Source organism: Chrysoperla carnea, chromosome 3, assembly GCF_905475395.1.
Source record: "Chrysoperla carnea chromosome 3, inChrCarn1.1, whole genome shotgun sequence".
Lineage (NCBI taxonomy): Eukaryota > Metazoa > Arthropoda > Insecta > Neuroptera > Chrysopidae > Chrysoperla > Chrysoperla carnea.
The window spans coordinates 46,747,136-46,767,767 of NC_058339.1; the positions used below are offsets into that span (position 1 = coordinate 46,747,136).

At 28.1% G+C, this 20,632-nt stretch overlaps 1 protein-coding gene across 2 annotated transcripts in view; it reads right to left on the minus strand.

Annotated features, from left to right (window-relative positions):
* The window catches only part of LOC123295564 (discoidin domain-containing receptor 2), a 210,258-nt gene that overhangs the window by 24,696 nt on the left and 164,930 nt on the right, over positions 1 to 20,632 (minus strand). For both annotated transcript variants that reach the window (XM_044876966.1, XM_044876965.1), the window contains exons 4-5: positions 3,567 to 3,714; positions 3,300 to 3,476 (exon numbers count right to left, since the gene is read on the minus strand). In XM_044876966.1, coding sequence (XP_044732901.1) covers positions 3,300 to 3,476; positions 3,567 to 3,714 — 325 coding nt within the window. The remainder of the gene's footprint in view (positions 1 to 3,299; positions 3,477 to 3,566; positions 3,715 to 20,632) is intronic.

Sequence of the window (20,632 nt, forward strand, 5' to 3'; positions counted from 1 at the left end):
TAGGATGTTTTTCGTCGAAAATTTTTACAATTTAGAATTGTTGAATAGGTATTCGGTTGAAGTTATAAGCAAATGATATTAGGAGCAGCATAATAATGAAGACTATTAAAAAATGGTTAAGTAATTATTTAATTGATAACAGATAACAAGTACCGATTCCAATTTTTGGTTATGCTTCCCAGAAAATCCATAATGTAACATCATTTTTAATTAAAAATAGAGAATCCACGTATCTAGTTCATATTTTATACCGCAAAGATAAAAGAATTCGATAAAAATTCAATTTTTATTACAATCTGGTGTATACATTGCCACACATATATGGGCTACAATAGTAAAAAATAACAAGTTTAGTAAATAGTTGTACAATCTAAAACAATATATTCCCACAAAAGCTGTTGTCCAAAAATCAAACAAAATAAAATGGTAACGTATGCGATTATGTTATTTGATTGAAATTTATGGATGTTTGATATTTCTCCATATGCAATAGAAACTTTTTTTTTTGTAAATAGAATGTTATTTTTTTCAAAGCGAATGCTATAAATTTTCATATTATATTATTTTAAATCTATAAGATCTTATATAATAGGTAACGTTTACAGGATGTAACAAATCAAAAATTATAATTATTTGCAGAAACAACAATTTTAGATGACATGTAGGTAAGGAAATGGATCTTAAGTATTAAACGCTAAAAATATTAAGATATATATTTTGTGACTGATTAAAAACCTGATTTGAGTGCAAGGGACAGTTAAGTTTCATCTATTCCGGGTGTAAGTATATTGAGTTTTATATAACTGTTTGTTGACACACGAATATCACGTCAGAATTAGTCTCCGAGGTACCTGGTGCCCAGGCTAAGCGGCATCTCCATTGTCTCTTAGAGTTTTCGAGAAATTCGTTATATAATCATATTCGTGCTCAGCAACCCCAAAAGCCTCCGAGTAACGAGTTTTGAATGATTATATAACGAATTTCTCGAAAACTCTAGAAGACAACGGAGATACCACTTAGCCTGGACACCATGTTCCTCGGAGAGCAATTCTAATGCTATATTCGGATTCAGCGACCTCAAAAACCCCCGAGTAATAAATTTGGAATCATTATCATCACTATTAAACTAATTATGAATTTAGTATATTTACGGTTAATTTAAAATGCAATTATGCATTCATTCAAATCCAACTTAATATTCAAATTTTTCGAACTTTGACCGTTTATAGTGTTTTGTTTCTGCGACTATAGTTAGTTCATGCAGTAATATCTTTCGTATAAAAAATGAATATCAATCGTTATAAGTGTACACCTGTTGTCTTGTACCACATATTGAAAACAGAAATTTGATCAAATCTATGTATGATATTTGTTGGGGATAGAAATATTATTTAAAATTGGGTTTGCTACCTATAGTTGTTATTGTAAACAGCAGAAGTCGGACGTAAAGTATAAAATATTTAATTTTTTTATGTTCAATATGATTTTCTGTCATAAAAGCCAGATATAATACCACAAGTTTAGATAATTCAAAAAATTTATTGTGGTTAAAGTATTTTGTCCACAGGGGAAAGTAGTCTAAAAAGGTACACTACTTTCGTCGACACATTGCAATTTTTAAGATTTTCTGTTATTATCGTGCTTTTATAAATATGGATACTTAGACAGTATCGTGAAAATAGTCCCAGTAAAAAACTTTGACAAAGTCTTAAAGAAAATAGTGTTTTGCAACCAGTAGTACCATTTATAAAGAAATTTTTAACTCGCGGTGGTAAATAATAAGAAAAATGGAATGAATCATTATGGCCATGAAGCATTCTGAATTTAAAAAAAAATACCGAATAAGTAATACTATTCCATAACGTTTTTGGTTTTGGTGTGGAGTAAGTAATAAGTTAATGCAAATTAAGGGTGTTTTATTTGGGTAGTGAAAGGTTGAGCCATCAGAATTTCGTACAAAACGAAATTAAGATCCAATTTTTATAAAATGAATTTGAAAATATCAAGTATTGTCTTCTTTTATAGCTTTGTTTAAACGTTATGCTTTTATATAACGGTAGGTGTACTTCAAACAAGTCAAGCTATTTGTTAAAATTGTAAAAGCCACGCAAGGTAGTAAAACTGGGGCAATATTTGGAGAAAATTTCGTTGAAATGTTAGAAATACGACGTGTTATTTCATTTTCTTGTACTGTAATTCATAACATACAAACATTTCAATAAAAGCAGAAAACTCGACAAGCATATGTTTTGTAAATTTTCAACGATGGATTAACCTATTGTTTTCAATCTTGGCCTAAGTTTTTATTTTATAAATGTTTATGACTTTTATTACAATCAATTTTTTGAAAAATAGAAAAAATTATCTTTTTTCCATATCGTTAATTGCTCTTTGCCGTAAGGTGCTTGAATTTTCCAAACTTCTCTCTTACATAAAACTTTGGACTTAGGTACTTTATTTCCAATTTCTTGGGAGTTTTTTTTTAAATTTTCATTTTTACAATTCTTAAATTTAATTATTTTGTTTCAAAGTCTACCGTAGAAACTGTTTTATGTAAGATTTAAAGGAAAATTGGAAACAAATTTGTATCACGCTTTTCGGCAAGTATTACATGTTATGGAGTAATGTTTTATATTTTTATTACAATTTATTATACCGAACGCAACAAAAATTTATTACCCTTGCCAAACTACAATTGAAGCTGTATCTACCACATAATTCTTTACCAAAAACAGAAACACATACAGCATCATAATTTTTTAGAAATTTATTACATCATTCTTCCATCAATTTCAGAAATGACAGTGGTATTAAAATTTTGTTTGATGTAGTAATTTTCAAATCAGTGATGTTATAAATTCTAAATCAGTATAGCAGAGTAAAAACTTTGAATGACATTGGCAGCTGTCCTTAATTTGTTGCTGTGGATTGGTGTCAGGATTAATATGCGGTTTTTAATTAGCAAATATCAGCGATAGTAAACTTAAATATTATGATACTTTTTATAATGGTACATATTTATTTTTTATTGCGATTAAAATTGTTTCTTGATTCATTAATAAAACTTTGACACCTTCAATACGTCAACTTTATCTATGATGTGTCTTTTTGGATGGAAGAATGCAACTTTTTTTTTTTTTTATATTCTTATAGTTAAGCAAAATATCATCCTGGATAGATTATATTAACAGGTTTATTTAACAATTTTTAACTGCATTTTATTGTTTTATCGTTTAATTTTGAAGTCTTAAAATAATATTGAATATTTATTGTATTCCTGTAGACACATGTGTACGTACCTCTGTTCATACTCAAAGCTGCTCGAAAATTATCTTGTCCTTTTTGCCCGTCAACAAGTTGTCCAAGACCGTTCTTTAGTTGATTACCTTCTTGAATTCCATCATATGTTTTATCTGTTAAATCCACCTCATCGGCTTGTTGAACACCTTGTGGCATTGAATAACTGATAAGACCTTCTGTAACAATATTAACAATATAACTTCATAATTAAAAAGTATGCTTTCATTTGTTTTATAAGTATATTAATTTAATATCTTTGTGCTTACCTAGCCACTTACAGCCCAATATTTCAACACGCATGCACACAGTTCTAACATGTACACTATGTGGAATAAATCTTATTTTGCTTCCAACAATCGGTGGTTCCAGCATTTGTTTTACTTCAGTGTAAGTGTTGGTATTGCCGGCCAATAACTGCAACAAGTAATTTTTAATTAAACTTTTGATAATCAGGTATATGTAAATTTAATTAATGATATGAATGTTATAGTTTTTGTTGTACATTCAAATACAAAATTGTGCCTGTTAACTGAATATGCCCGAATGCGCCAAGATCTCGCAGATTTGCTAAAATTCCGCAGCACTTCTTGCATTACATTCGAATCAATAAGGAAGGTGGTAAATATGTAAAACCAAACCACAGGTGGCAGAATTTAAGAATTGAGTCAGTTGTTTTAAGAAATACGGTTATTTGAAATACATTCCTTTGTAGAAATTTTAGACAACTAGTCCAGTGTTTTTTCCAGCCAAAATTTGGTAGGTTTGGGTATAAAACAATAATCATATAAATAGAAAACTGTAGAAACTCTTTACGAAAATAATAATTTCTTATGGTTTTCATAGGTGGTATTCAATTTAATCTTTCTAGAATGGTAAAAATAGTATCTTACGATCCCAGGCCAGAGAGTTGGCCGTAAGTGAGAAATCTTATAATTTTACTGTAAGTGTTGTCGTGCTACAAAAATAGAAAGCCACAAAAGTCGCTCTTCTTGGAATTAAATGCTGCGGGGAAGACCGTACTTCCAACTAGTAAGTGAAGAAAAATTATTTAAAAAAATATTCTTCGTCATTTTTGAAATTTGAATATTGATTAATTCTGCTTAAATAAAAATGGTGGGAGCGCAATTAAGTGGATAAATAGTATTTAAGAAGATTCGATTTACAAGGTATTTAACAAAGTACAACCAGTTGAAGAACATATTCTAGAGCCAATTTGCGGCGAACCAAAAAATTGTAAATTCTTAAGTTTTGTACTTCACCATTTATTTATTCACTTATCATCAATTTAACATTTACTCAGTTACAATTAATTTAAAATATGTAATTTAAAAAAATTGGTCGGGACTACCATTTAGACACTATTTATGTCGATTACTAGAAATTCTTTTAACAACAACGACTTATCGATACTTTTAATGTAATTTTTTGAATTTTTTTTAATTTTATCGTCATTTATATCAATTTTAATGACATATGGCTTAATCACTTAAACTCTAACGCGACGATATTCGAAAATAGCAAACTATTATTCACATTTCGTAAAATAATTGAAGTAGTTTGTAAATTTAGAAAAAACAAAATCGAAAAAATGACATTTCAGTTAATGAATTCGCTAATAAATTTTTTTTTTTCGATAAATAATATCTGAATATAGATAATACAATTATATTTAGTTGATATAGTGTATCAGATACTATCATTTCGATACTTTACCAGAAGTAGCTAGAGGTAAAAGAGGATCAATCATTTATTCCTAGGTGGTATGGCATTAGTTAAAGGTAGTTTTATAGTTGGTTATGAAATGGATAGAAACAACAGCATGGCTCACGTTAATTAGAACACACATATGGGTTCACTATGGCTACTGAATACATATATATTTACTATCAGTTCGAACAGAGAGACATCATCGTGTCACATCTCATATGGACAGTAGATGCTGTATCCCTTGAGGCTGTCTGTCATATATGCTGGTTGCTTGTACTATATGTTACCTACTAGTTAAATTTTTGAAAGAAAAGTTATTAATTTTATCCCGAAAAACGAGATTAAAATCTTTTGATTTACGGGAGACTCGAATGACTGCCAAACTCAATTCATAATATTGGATCAATTAAAATTTGTACTAAATTGACTCCATTCCCTTACCTTTGGCACGAAAGGGAGATGAAGCATAATTAGCATCGAGCTATGAGGGGAAGTAAGTGTAATATAAGAAGTCCGATTCATCAGTTTTCTCCCCAACTAAAAAAAGGGGTGTTATAGATTTGACCACTAAACGATTTTGATTTGTTTTGTTTCGTTCGAAGGGTAATTAAATGGAGAGTTTTTTTAGCTTACGTTTCAAGTGCGAGCTTAGGGTTCCGTACATGAAGAAACTAAAAAATTTGCGATTAACTTCAAAATCGGCTCAGTTTGGAAAAGGCTTTAATGTAAGAGGTAATTTAATGGAGGTTGTTCTTAGATGTTTTTCAAGTGCGACTTTAGGGTTCCGTATCCGAAGTTTTTGTAAATTTTGTAAATTTCACTTGTGCGTAGTACATTCCCCGAGAGTGAGAGAGTACATACATATGTACACATTAAGCAATGTACATAAGAAAGATACTCATATAGGTATGCTCAATTAATAATTATTGTATCAATTTCCACTCTTCCAAGTCGATACAGCCATAAAGCATAGTGAACTGTCTATTACTGTTAAGACGCCAAATGCATAAATCAGTATACAACTCAAAGACAATCTCCACGGAACAAAATATGTAGCAAACACACCTATAATAGTATCTTTCTTATAATGATATCTATCTACTCTCTCATACTCTGGGGTTTTAATATGCAAAAATTGTGAATCGAACGCTCAATATATAAATGAACACAATTATCAACTTTGCCAGAGAGCTACTGATGTGTCTTCTACAGGTCGTATCTATCACAGTTTGTTTAGGTGTATATATCGACCGATATGAATGTCATGTTTTGTCAGATCCAACAAATATTATAAAACTCTGTACTGTATATAGTTTAACGTGTCACGTATGCAATTTTATGGCAGCAATACAAAATTTTTTTAAATAAAAAATTCAGTTTTAACTCGTTATTTATTAATTGGTCGAGGTTAGATATCGCCCGTACATTGAGACGAATAATTAAGTACGACCATGAAAATAAAGTATACTAGATCAAATAAAACAACTTGTCATTGTCTGCTGTCAAGTCAAACTAGACTGAAATTTGGAAATTTGTAGAATGTAAAATCGCATTTTAAAATTAACAAGTGAAAACAAACAGTTGACTGAGTTAATTGTTGAAATACCATGTATAGACAGTGTTGATTACTCTGTCACATTACGTATACATACATGTCACACATATATAATTGATAAAGCCATTACATACATACTATACAATTTGCGCTCTCACGGGTAAACAATGATGTTTACGAAAAAATGTTTCAATCAAAAGTTGTTTATTTTTTTATAAGGGAAAATTTTTTACATTTAAACTTTCGTTCTATCTCTAACGGTTTACAAAATGGGTCCTATGGACCCAACACCCAACTGACCTATGTTGCTCATTTACGAACTTGACCTCACTTTTTACGTCCTCAGCACACTGTAACTATTTCAGCTTAATATCTCTTTTCGTTTTTGAGTAATCGTGATGACAGACAGACGACAGACAGACAGGCAACCGGAAATTGACTAATTAGGTGATTCTATGAACACCTACACCAAAATTTTTTTCGTAGCAGCATTATTTTTAAGTGTTACAAACTTGGGACTAAACTTAGTATAACTTGCATATTACATATATGCATGGTATAAAAATCATTTTAAATTAAAATTGTTTAATTTAATTTGTGAACATACGAATCACGAAATAAATTTGTTAATTTTGAATGACACCGTATAGATATCCATAATTTTAATGTTCCTATAAGCCTGCTTCTTCTATTACACTGTACATTTATGGATTTTAATAATATTATTTTTATACACAAAAAACAGTTCGTTTAAATTTTTATATACCTTCACATACATTGCTTCGACTAAGGTCTTTGTGGAACATTCAAGTTACACTTAAAATGGTTAAATATTGTTTATGATTTCAATAGGGTATTATCGTTAATAATAATAATAATAATTAGCCACTGGACCCACTAAGTGGGTATGGGCCTCTCCTCCATTTTTAAGGAAAAGTAATTTTAAATTTTTTTTTAAATTTTAAATTTTTTATGTTTTTAGATTGCTGGCAAGATTTTTATGGCATTTTTCCACGCATGTCTGTCCCTTGCAAATCTGGTCCACTCGTTACCAGCATAGCGTTTAAATTCGTCCATCCATCTTATATTCTGCCTTCCTTGCCTTCTTTTGCAGTAATTAGGTGTCCAATATATTAGTTTTTTAATCCATAATCGTATTATCGTTAGTCAAAAATAAATCATGAAGTTTGAAAAAAGTTAAAATTTATGTAAAATATACTTAAATATTCTGATTTCAAGTCATAAAAGCACTTTTTTAAAATATTAAAATTAAAAATCGTAATTTTTAAACTGTATATCACGTGACCTAAAACGCGAGTAAGACCTGCCTTGATGTCATAGCGGTATGAGTCATAGACCATCAGTTAGTTCAGTGTAGACAGTTGGGTATAATATATACATAGATAAGTGTTTATATTTATATTATAATCAGATGTCTATGAATATATCTGTCAAAATTATTTGTGTTATTTCGTATAGTGATACCCATATTACGTCATTAAAAATTGGATGCCCGCGTTTTTGACAGTTTAAAAAAGATTTAAAATTTAATTTAAGTTTTTGGCAAGAAAGCGTGTGTATTTTTCCGAAATAAATTTTTGGTGGCTTTTTATTAGCAAAATCAACATTTTGAAATACTTTTTCAAAAATAGTGGAATACCCTATTATTCTAAAAGTCAAAAATAATTTTAGCCTACAAACCGTTCAATCTCATTGCTATTATCATATTTTATATAATATTCACATGTAGATAATAAGTAAAATCGATTATCGCTTGTAAAAATCTACATACGTTGCATAACAACAATGTTCATTGATATATCATAATCATATACATTTAGATAATAATGTACAACTAGATCAAATAAGTTGTTACAATAATAAATACGTTATATAATTTAGTATAGTTGTTTCACAAATACCTGCAGATTGTTTTGAAAGAAACAATCAATATGGTTTTCGTATAAATGTAAAACATATTTACTACCTCGAACCGTACGGAATTCGGCAGTGCGATACCTGTGGTTAAAACAGGCTAGTGAAAAAATATTTCAAAATATTAAAAGTTAATTACTTTTTGTTTATGCAGCGTGCTTTTATAAGTTGACATATGCCTAAAAACTAAATTTAAATTTAAAATTAATTTAATCAAGGAAAATGTTTGGAACGAAAAATGTTAGTTTCAAAGACACACATCTTATAGCGGCATCAAATTTGATATAAGTTTTCAGGTTCAATTAAAACAACACTTTGATTCATAATTGACAAACATTAGATGAACGTTTTAAATTAGAAAGTTGTTATTTATAGATACGTAAATATTTTTCGTTCGAAACATTTTTTTGTAAACCGAATAGTTAAGACAGTAATTGATAGCAAAAATCTAACTTTTTATGCGTTTGTTCATTCAATTTTAACGAAAATGGTCTTTATAGAAAAACATAGTAAAATTTTCTTAGAAGAGTTATTTTAAAGAAACAATTATTAAACTTTTCGGTCTGTTTTTTTAAGTTTTTTTTAATCATAAAATCACTATAGTCTGTCTGTCTGTCTGTCTGTACACGAGAATTAAAAAACAAAAAGACATATCAAGCTGAAATTCTCATAGCGTGCTAAGAACATAAAAAGTGAGGTCGAGTTCGTGAGAAATACAGGCCAATTTGGTCTTGGGTCCGTTGAGATAGAACAAAAAATTAAATGTAAAAAATGTGTCTTATAAAAAAATTATCAAATTTTGTTTGAAACATTTTTTCGTAAACATCCCTGTTTCCCATGGGAGTGCAAATAATTGTATATATTTTAAATTTACACGTTACATATATTATGTATGTGTTTGTTTGTTTAAAGCATATACTATATCCACTGAGAAAGTGAGATGAAACATTTTCTTATTATATTGTGTGTAAGAGTGGCTATCTTTCTTTACTTAGTAGTTTACTTAGTTGAGTAATCAAGACTATATATACATGGTAATTCAACAATTAACTCAATTAAATTGTTTGTTTTCACTTGTTACTTTTATTTTCAAAGAAATATTTTTGAAAAATCTATAGTATATTTGAACTAAAGTGTTATAACAAACGTACCATTCATTGTTCAGGGTATATTTTAGCTGTACTATAATAGTTTTAGTTGGAATGATAATCATTTAAAGTACTATAGGTACCACTATGATATTACTAGGTCCTCACATATAAACACGCATATTGTAATATACATCATCATATTTTATGTATATATTATATATATATTCGAAAGGTACTCGAAAAATAGGTTGCATGATTTATATGAAACTATCATTGTGTGATGATTTGTAGCAATTTTACATTTTGATAATGACCATATTATATTTATACAGAGTGATCAGATTTTATAGCTCCTTTGCCTTTTATCTTAGGGTACAAAATTTGGAAAAAATTGAACCTTCAATATAATCATTTTTACCCAACTGTCAAGGAGTGGTTATGTTTTTCGCGGGGTTTCTTGTATGTATGTATATATATATTTTTTTTTTAATATTATACTACGTGTTTTATGTATATTTGTTTGAAAATTTCTTTATAACCTCGTATTTTCGGAATTTTTGATGGATTTCGAAAGTTAAGGAATCGTTATATTCGTCTTAAAAACCCAAGTCGGATTTGAAATAAGACAGATTTTTGGTGCAAAATAGTAATTCGGTAATAAAAAACAGTTAATCAAGCCTATCGAGTTGCGTATCAAAATAAAGGAAATGAAAAGGGGATTATAAAGTTATATGAATATATAAGTTATATGTTATTTTATTATATATTAAATTTAATTAGGAATAATAAATTGGTTTAAAAAGTTTTAATGGATTGTAATAAGAGGGTGTTTTTAATGACGGGACACTAAAAAGTCAAAAATAAAATAAATAATTAAAAAAAAAATTAAAAACCCGACTGCGTTAAATACAATCTGAAAAAAAAACTTAGTAATGTACATTGCGATTTTAACAGTTAAAACCCATTAAAATATATAATAATAAGCTCTGACTGTTAAAATCGCTATGTACCCTACAGAAATTGTTTCTTTCTTTTCAAATTTTATTTAACGCCTTCGATTTTTCGATTTTTTAAATTATTTATATTTTAATCTAGTTTATTTCAAAGGATAGAAATTGGCGTCGACTATAAAGCGTAATTGGTTCCGAGGAAATTGGTTATAGAAATCGCAATTATTTTAACCTTTTTTTTGCATTTTTCGTCAGTTCTATTTTTTGCAAACAATTTTTATATATCATTCTATAAGGGTTGCATTTTTCTTAGTTAAATTTCCGGGGGTACTTGATCAATTATGGGTGGGTATTGCAAGATTGGGAGAAATATTTTTGCGTTTAGTAATACATTTATAAAAAATCATTAAATAATTAATCATTTCAGGACAATAAATAAACTAACTTGAGGGTTTAAATTTTGTTTGGTTTCAATATTAAATTGGGAAATCCGCCATATAACAACAAATCTGTTTGAAAATATGTAAATCATATCTAATAACTATTTATTAAAAGCTACGAATAAGTACTGCGTTTGAAGAATCCATATTCCAGAATGTGCAACTATTTATATACTTAACGAAAACTTTCGAAGAGAAAATTGCCAATTATTATTTCACAAAAAATTTTTAATAAAAAAATTACAAAATTATAGAACCAAATTAAAAATTATAAAGAATTATTTTTACGTTTATAAATCTTGCTTCTACTTCTAATTTGTTAAGGCATTTAGAAAAACCCAGAAATTTTTAATTTGGGGTTGAAAATATCATATTTTAAGTTTTGTACAGTTTTTTTCTTGAAATATTTAGGAAATTTTTGTTATAAAAATATTTTCACGTTTTCTCGTTCTGGGTTGACAATTTTTAATATTTTGCCGTTTTTCTAAATTCTATAAAAAAATTTACTGCTTCGAAACTGTCCGGATAATTTGTTTCTAACAGTGTTTAGTGATCTATTACATAGTTTTGTTAATTTAACCTTGTTGAAATTTTTTAGTATGGTAATAAATTTGATTTAATTTTAACATAGTGTACACATTTTATCCGTTGATGATAATAAAGCTTTAATAACCCATTATAATTATACAAACAAATAAATATTTACAGGGTGCCAATAATATTGTTATTCGGGCAATAAACTCTTGTAGAAAAGTTCGTAGAAGTTTGATATGCTGTTTCGATTAACAACATAAAAACTACGTTAGTTGAAGTTTTTAATTTTGAGAGTTTCTCAATTAGGTTTGATTCAACTATATCGGCTGCCCACGAGAGACACACTTAGGCCATAAGACCAATTGCGATACCATATATGTGTTTTAACATCTTTTACGCTGACAATTTCATTTATCAGTGCTCCTCCATTATTTTGAGTTATCCTCCTTATAGCATATACTATGCACTATTCACCCCATCACAACCATTAATTATGAAGCTACTAAAAGAAAATTTGCTAATAACTATTAGACTGAGGTCAAACGATGGCGTCGATTAGACTGAGGTCAAACATGTATATGAAATATACCAAGGTATACTAAGTTTAGTCCCAAGTTTATAAAGTTCAAAAATATTGATGCTACCAATAAAATTTTTGTAAGGGTATAAAATCACCTAATTAATCCTTTTTCGGTTGTCTGCCCGTATGTCCGTCTGTCTGTCAACTCGATAGCTCATAAAAGAAAAAAGATATCAAGCTGAAATTTTTATAGTGTGCTCAGGACATAAAAAATGACATTGAGTTCGTTACTTTGCCAACAGGTAAATTGGGTCTTGGGTCTGTAGGACCCATCTTGTAAACCGTTAGAGATGGAACAAAAGTTTAAATGTAAAAAATGTTCCTTATAAAAAAATAAACAAACTATTGCGTAATCAACACTTTCTTTACATGGTATTTCAACAATTAACTCAGTCAATTGTTTATTTTCACTTGTTCCAACTTGCGTTTTAGCAATAAATTCAGCTAAATAGAGTCGTAACAAAATAATTTTAGAATTGCATCTCATTATGAAATTCTAGCAAATGGGGGTTTGAATCAACAACCATGTGACCTCAGAATAGTTAGTCAGGTTTATACAATTAAAAAAACCGCAACCTGTATATTTTAAATTGTTTACAATAAAAACCATAGCTCTAATTATCTTGCCGATAAATAATTAATGGGTATTTATCGTTTAATCCCTGGTGATATGTTAGGGTGGATAAATTTACGACACTCAAAATATCACAACATTTGGTGGTAACGTTGGTAGCGGGATGGTTACAAAACAGAAATATAGAACATCCAATATTCCAAATGAACTACGTATATTTATGATAGTAAATAGTGAAGAAGATCGTTTCGACATTAATGACGTAAACTTGTAATACTCAGGGGGGTTTCTTACATATTATGTATATGTTGATCAAGTGTCTTCTTCCTGCAATGAATTTTAAAGAGTACACTCTACTAACATCCTTCTTTAATATTATATGGATAATGTGTATTTTGTAAATATATGGGTACCATGTATTTATTTAAAATTCAACCCTACTAACAAATAAGGTAAAATTTAGTACCTTTACCTCAGACTACAGAGAATTTATTTCTGCATTAAATTACAGGAGTTGTTTTTTATTTCAATAGGTTCAGTATCACATACTGAATGTAAATACAAAATCCTTACAAATTTGAAGGGGGGAAGTGCCGCCATTTTAAGAAAAACCGTTACGCTCTATAACCCCGAAACCATGCACTTTAACCCAAAATAGTAATAACCCTTTTTGTAGATAATTAAATTTCCTATCTTTTAAGTCTATTATTTTAATAAAAAAAAATTTCAAGGGGTTGTCGCTGCTTTTACAGGTAAGAAGACTAATTATTTATTGCTAATTATGTTACTAACGTTAGCATTTTTCATATATTTATTGAATTTTTATCAATACACAATATATACTTCTTTTGTATTAATCTTGTACCCGGTGGCTGCAACATTAACCGCGTTAAAACTTCATAAATATTAATTTTAGAAAAAAAAGTTTAAAGTAAAAGTTTTAGAAAATTTGTAGATATAAAAGTTAAATTATTATCATTTTCTTGTTAAAACAAATATTAGAATATATTGGTCAAATAGTCAAAAAGAAAATCGTCATAGTCGTATAAGTAATAAACGGTTATTGATAAAAAAAAATTTTACAAAAAAGGTAGGTAATTTAATTATCTAAAATAAAGGTTATTATCATTTTTGGTCTAAAGTGCACGGTTATGGAGATATAGCCTAAAACAGTTTTCCTTCAAATGGAGGCTCTTCCCTCGGCTACTTCTGTAAGGATTTTGTGGATTTACTTTCAGTACGTGATACTGAACCTAGTTAAATAATAAAATAATTCCTGTAATTTAGTGCATTATGAACACCTAGGTATTACATCTTCCCCCTACTAAATACTTCGACTAAAAGTTTAATTATTCGTATAGAAAATATACGAAAATTTTATTTGATTTAATTATTAATTTTAATTAACCATCAAATAAATTTAATAAACAAATTTCTAATTATATATGGGAGCAAAATATTATTATGTCGGTTTGATAGGTGAAACAGCACTTCTCACCTATCAAGTGAACATTTAGTAAAACTTACAAGTTGTTATTGTGTCGATATTTCACAATTCATTAACGCCAGAACAGTATTTTTAAATACAAATTTTTGAATCAATAATACAATTTAAATCAATTTTCAATATAAATAGATTAATTTTTAATAAATCAGAATTTTTATCTATTTATTTTTTTCGATTTATGGATTTTTTTTGATTCACAATTTCGTAATCGATAATGGTTTTGAAGAGGAAAAAAAATTATCTGGCATTGTAACAAAGTTTCGTGTAAATATTATAATGTGACCTAGCAAATCAACGTCGAGTGTTCTAGAAAATCATTTAAGGCCTACATGAAATATCCTTCTCCTAGTAGAGCAACTTTTACAAAAACTTTTCGATGAATAAATTTTCAGCTAGATTATTTAAAATAGGAAACTTGGTATATTGATTTATTATTTTACAATGGTAAGGCTCGCTTAACTAGAATGATTGAAGAGAAACAGTTACTTCCAAAGGATCTGATAAATGATAAAAATGTGGAAGCTATAGGCAGAGAAAAATAATTATAGCTGTATTATTTTTTTTGGTTTCCTTAATAAAAATATAATAATTTTCTCGGCTCTGATAGGTTACTGATTTATAATAACTACTAACAGGAAGCACTATTTAATATATTTAAAGAACAAAAGCTTTTTAAGTAAATTACAAATTGAACATATCTATCTCTATCTCTATCTCTATATATTATAAATGCGAAAGTAAGCATGTTTGTTTGTTTGTTACGCTTTCACTCTTAAACTAGCGAATGGTTTTTAATGAAACTGTACAGCAATATAGCTGATATATCAGAATCACACATTTCTGTAAAAATCTTCTCTGATATACTCAATCAATAATTACTATTATACATTTAAAAAAATAATATATTTTACCTGTGTAAAACAATCCCCACCATTATTTCGAGTGTTATAGAAAAGGGATAAGCGGGAACAATCTTTACCAATCTTTTCTTTTAAACCCAGCGAAGCGGGTGGATATCACTCTAGTATTACATAAAATTTAAAATATATATAATTTTGTGTTTATAAAAGACTTTATTGTGTAAAGTTTTGACCCAGACAATAGCAACAGAAATAAACACGTACATTTATTTATTTAACTAAGATATAATGAGTATAAACAAAACATTCTTCACAAACTCGGTCATATGTGTGTTATACGATCATAATGGATGTTCCGTAATAGAAAATAAATATTAAATTGAGAAAAATTTGGACTCTATGGGAAAAACGATTTTTCATCCCCTACCCCCCTATGTAACAGATTGTAAAAAATTATTGAAACCCCCTCCCCCTGTTTCGTACGTAATTCTTTTTCTTTTTTGAATTTTAGAGTCTTATGGTTAAAAACTTTTTATGGTTAAAAAATAATTTGTGTGTGTTGAGTAATTTCTTTACACCAAAAGCGGCCGCAAAGCGTTACTTTCAAAATATTAAAGGCTAGCTACAGTCAGGTAAAGAGCGCGAGCCTCAGTTGCAAATTTTTTATTTAAATCATCAAAATTAAAAAAAAATTTATTTTGATAATTTCGTACGAGCGTTGAGGGACCTCTTCCCCCGTATCATAACAAATAGTAACATTATAATTTGACCCCCTATTCTTCCTAAATTTGTAACGTAATTTAAATACAGCCCCTAGGATAAAAATTAAACAAGGTTTACGCTAATATTATATGTACAACAACTATAAAATGATTGTTTATCGTGAAACAATGGAACTTTACGATACGGCATTCTAAACTAAAAACTATTGTAAATATTTTACAATAAATGTGTTCGTGAATGGATGGGTATATATGAATAAGAAGTATGTAAAATGTTCATCATTCATGTTGTCTTGACTAATAACAAAAATGATGATGGTCGTAATGACAGCGATGCTGCTGCTTACTCAATATGCTTGCTCATTTTTAAATTCGTTTAAAACGTTGTGGTAGGTATTTATATTGTGCTCAAGTACATTTATTTTATTTTATCTAAACCATTCAAACATTTAGTATGTAATGTGCAATAATAATTAACTTTTAAAAATAAGTAATATAGGCAGGCAAACAGCACAGTAGCAATACTAGCCATAATGTGCACTTGTAACATATGTTATTCATTATTTCTGTCAGCCAACAAACTATCTACATACTACTTTTTATTTAATGATTACTGCTTGCTTCTGTTTAACATAGACGTACGTATATGTTATTTGGGCACTATTTTTTATTATTCTAATTTAATTTGTTTAGTTGCATCTCATAAAATGTTGTCAGTCGTTAGATATTACAATCGTATCCTCTTCAAACGACCTTTTCGCTAAACAAAGGAAATACAGTACAATCTCGATAATCAAGACTCAATGAAAACCAAGGATGTTTCGACTGGATTTGATGCAATTAGTTGCATTGTATGAAATAATTTATTATATATAAAATAAAAGCATTGCAAAAACAGCCTAACGTGTTACTGTTAGGCTATTGAGATTTTAGAATCATAATCATAACAATAGCTTTAAGAAAACTAAAAAAACGCATTTGACTAGAGTGTGGTAAAAAGAACAATATAATTTTAATCTTTTATAAAAATTTCGAGTGTGTAGATGTTAGTGACTGTACTCCTCCTAAACGGACAGGCTGATTTTGATGAAATTTTTCGTGTGTGTTCCAGTAGATCCGCTGATGGTTTAGATTTACCATTCGGCCCATGGATCTACCATTGAGGGTTCCGGACCAAAAAAGTAAATTTCATTAAATGGTGGGAGCGCATATAAAACATATATTATCAGTATAGTTATTACTGAATTGGAGTTACAGGACAGCGTCTGTGGAGTCCACTAGTTATAATATAAAATTAAAACACGCACAAAAGAGTTTTCGGGCGGGAATTATAAATTATTTCTACCAGAGATGTTTTGAACGTTGCTGTTGAGTTTTTTTGCCAAAAGATGTTTGGGATTCAGTTATTATTGAAGGTTAGCGATTTAATGTTAAATCTGAGAGTTTAGTGCCCAAACTTTAATATTTTTTTTTATTGTGCTCCACATACATTAGTCAGTCGTCATTTCATTACTGATGTTCATGGCAGCCAGCGCTGTCTATCAGTTCGCTTGTTAACTAAGTATATGTATGCAGTACGTTTTCAATATGCATAGTTATGTTAATAATGTTTCCGATGAAAAATTTATATATATTTAATTGAATATTTGGTTGTAGCTTAATCTATATTTAAATGTATAAAATACTCAACGTAATTTAACCATTCTTTTTTATTTTTTGTTTGTTTTTACTTCCTTGTACATACTACAAACAAAGGAATAACGAAAAATTTCGATGTCGATTTTTCTATGGAAATATCCATTTTGGCCATCCCTGAATTAATTCTTGTTTCGGTGTGAATGAAGTACGAGAATTCTCGAACAAGATTTTTCGTGCTTCTCGAGAATTCTGGGAATATTTGGAGAGTCAGGCCAAAAAAAATTCGTTGAATTTACTAAAGCTGATCGTTTGAGAATTGGTTATAATTTTTGTGTACACATACTGCGTTCCGTCAAACGAACGTTAGTTATACAGATTAAAGATATATTTTTTATAGAACAAGTTTTTATAGTACTAAAAAGTAGAAAATAATAATAATTATTATTAGTATTTATATGAATATAAAAGAAATAGTCGCTTAATTTTAAATAACAAGGGTAATTTAGATCGCCTCCAGATTTCACAAATAGTCATGCATGAGGGACTCATACAAATGATTATTTTCTACTGAACCAGACTAAAAATTAAGTCTGTTTCATTCACATGTTCACATTGATGGGCAATAGACGTTTTACATGAGCTTTTCTATTGACCTTTAATATTGAATATCTAATTTTTAATAAATTTCAAATTTTCAATAACAGAATATATATTAAATTACCAAAACTACATGCAGACTTTTTAAAATTTAATTTTGAACATAATTAAAATTTGTTTTCAGAGACTTATTATAACTTACGTATAACTTTAACAGTTTTATATAAAATTAAATATTTTTACATATAATCTCAAATATTATCCATTTTAAATAATTTTACACATCAAAATACACACTTTTTTTTTGGTTTGAAAAGAATGATATTAAAATTAAAACTGCTTGCTCCCATTGAAATTATTTGTACTTGAAAAAGTATTAATAAAATGATTTCCATTTAATAATGTACATTGAATGTTTTTTTGTGTGTAAAACTACCTACTAAATTTAATAAACCCAACGGTAGTATAGAAATATTTTTTACATAAAAAGAAATTTTGTATTGTGGTTTTTCATTCCTTGTTAAATTATTTGTAAGTAGTATTATCTACTTAAGGATATAACAAGATACATGGAAGGTATGCTAATAAATTTTTTTCTTTTTAAACACTCTGATAAGAAGTTTTTCTATTTTCACTTCGACAAACGAAATTAAAACTTTTTTATAAGGTGAACATGCTTTTGTCATGAATGTATTGTTTACTGCGTCAATCTTTTTAATAAAATAAAATTAATATTAAATATTGAAATTGATTGAAAATCACTCCACGGATATCTTATATGAACACGTTTACGGTAATTTCACTTACAATGTAATAAAATCTTAGAAGGTAAATTTACCATACTTCTAACTTTGTGATTGAAAATTTGCACGTGTATGAAAGTTCTGAGCACGCAATAAAAATTTCAGCTTGATATCTCTTTTCGTTTTTGAGTTATCGTGTTTACAGACAGATGGACAGACGAAAGGAAAACAAGAAATGGATTTTATGAACACCTATACCAAAATTTTGTTCGTTGCTTCAATATTTTTAAGCGTTATAAACTTGGTACTAGATTTAGTATACCTTGATATATTTCATATATACATGGTATAAAAATTAAAAAGCACGCTTTATGCACTAAAAAGTGGATAATAATTTGAATTGTATGTAAAACTCAAAGCGTGGGGTGGTCGATATCTGTCAAATCAGTTAATGTAAAGCGTGAATGTAGAGAGTACCCCACGCTTTGAATTTTACATTATAATTAAAATTACTATCCACTGTTTAGGGAAATAAAGCGTTTTTTTATAGTTTTTTTAAACCATTTTTTATTTTTATATGCATACATGAAGGGTTTTAAATAGCGTACACCTATGGCTAAATTTGAAGTGAGGTAACTAGTAAAAAGACGGTACAATAAATTTTAAATTTTGACTGGAATATTCCGATTCAAAGAGTAAGAGTAAGCAAACGGTTGAAGAAAATGATTTTTGGAATTTAATCATTCGACTACTCTTATTTAAATTTAGATTTCTCCGATTTTGTCGGAAAAATTAAATTTGGATTTTACAGGTTAGAATTAATCAAAATCATAAATTTATTTAAATTATGGGATATTTAAATTGAAAAAAAATAAACTTCACTATAATTTACCAATGAATACAATAATATAATAAATGAGAAAGTTAAAGATCTGGTCTCCAAGATCATAGACATAATAATCGACCTTTCACAAAAAATATAGCCATTTTGCTTACATTGGGTGTAATTAAGTGAAAAACAAAATCCAAATACTTTTTTCCTTGAATGAGTATTATAAAGCGGCACATAATACCCATTGAACATTTTCATTTATTAAATTTACAATTTTAGCAAATACTCGCCCAAAAAATTCTTTTAAAAACATCTTTTGAAAAAATTCACATTTCTATAAAAACATTTATATTTTTTCATAATAATACTGTAATTTACAAAAATTACTAAAAATAGTTTCGTGTATAGCTCTAAGCAAAGAATTTGATATATCTTTTCTTAACAGTTAACAATCAAGCACTTAAAATGCAATAAGACCAAAAATTTTTGCAGGATTTTGTTAAATAAGCTTTACACTACAAATCAAAATTTTATACATATTTAAAATCTGATTTTTTCATACACTTTTTGAGGGGTCAAAATCGAAAAATTGCGTCAAATTTCGTGAATCTTTTACCCGAAAACTGAAGGTTTTAGAGAAGCATTTTTTTTGTTAATGTTGATCTCAATCATATAATAAAATCTTTTCGAAGTGATTTTGTTTTCTTTTTAGCTAAATAAAACATTCTATTAAAGAAGCAATTTTTACTTTTATTTCTTTTATTTCATCTATATGATGGGAACTTTTCACGATGTAATAATTATATATTATAACGATATATTTTATTTATCCGATATATTATTGTATAATAATTAAATTTGAAGAACATAATATATTTGAGCTTTTTAAATATTATTTTACTATTGAACATGACTGTACGCTTTTTTTAAATTACTGGTATGGAATATTTTTTTATACATATAATTTAGGTAAATATAGAAAGTCTTTTTAAAGAATAGAAGAATATTTTTAATAAACACATTTTAAAAAATTTTTCTTTATAACAGAAAATACATTTTTATGAATT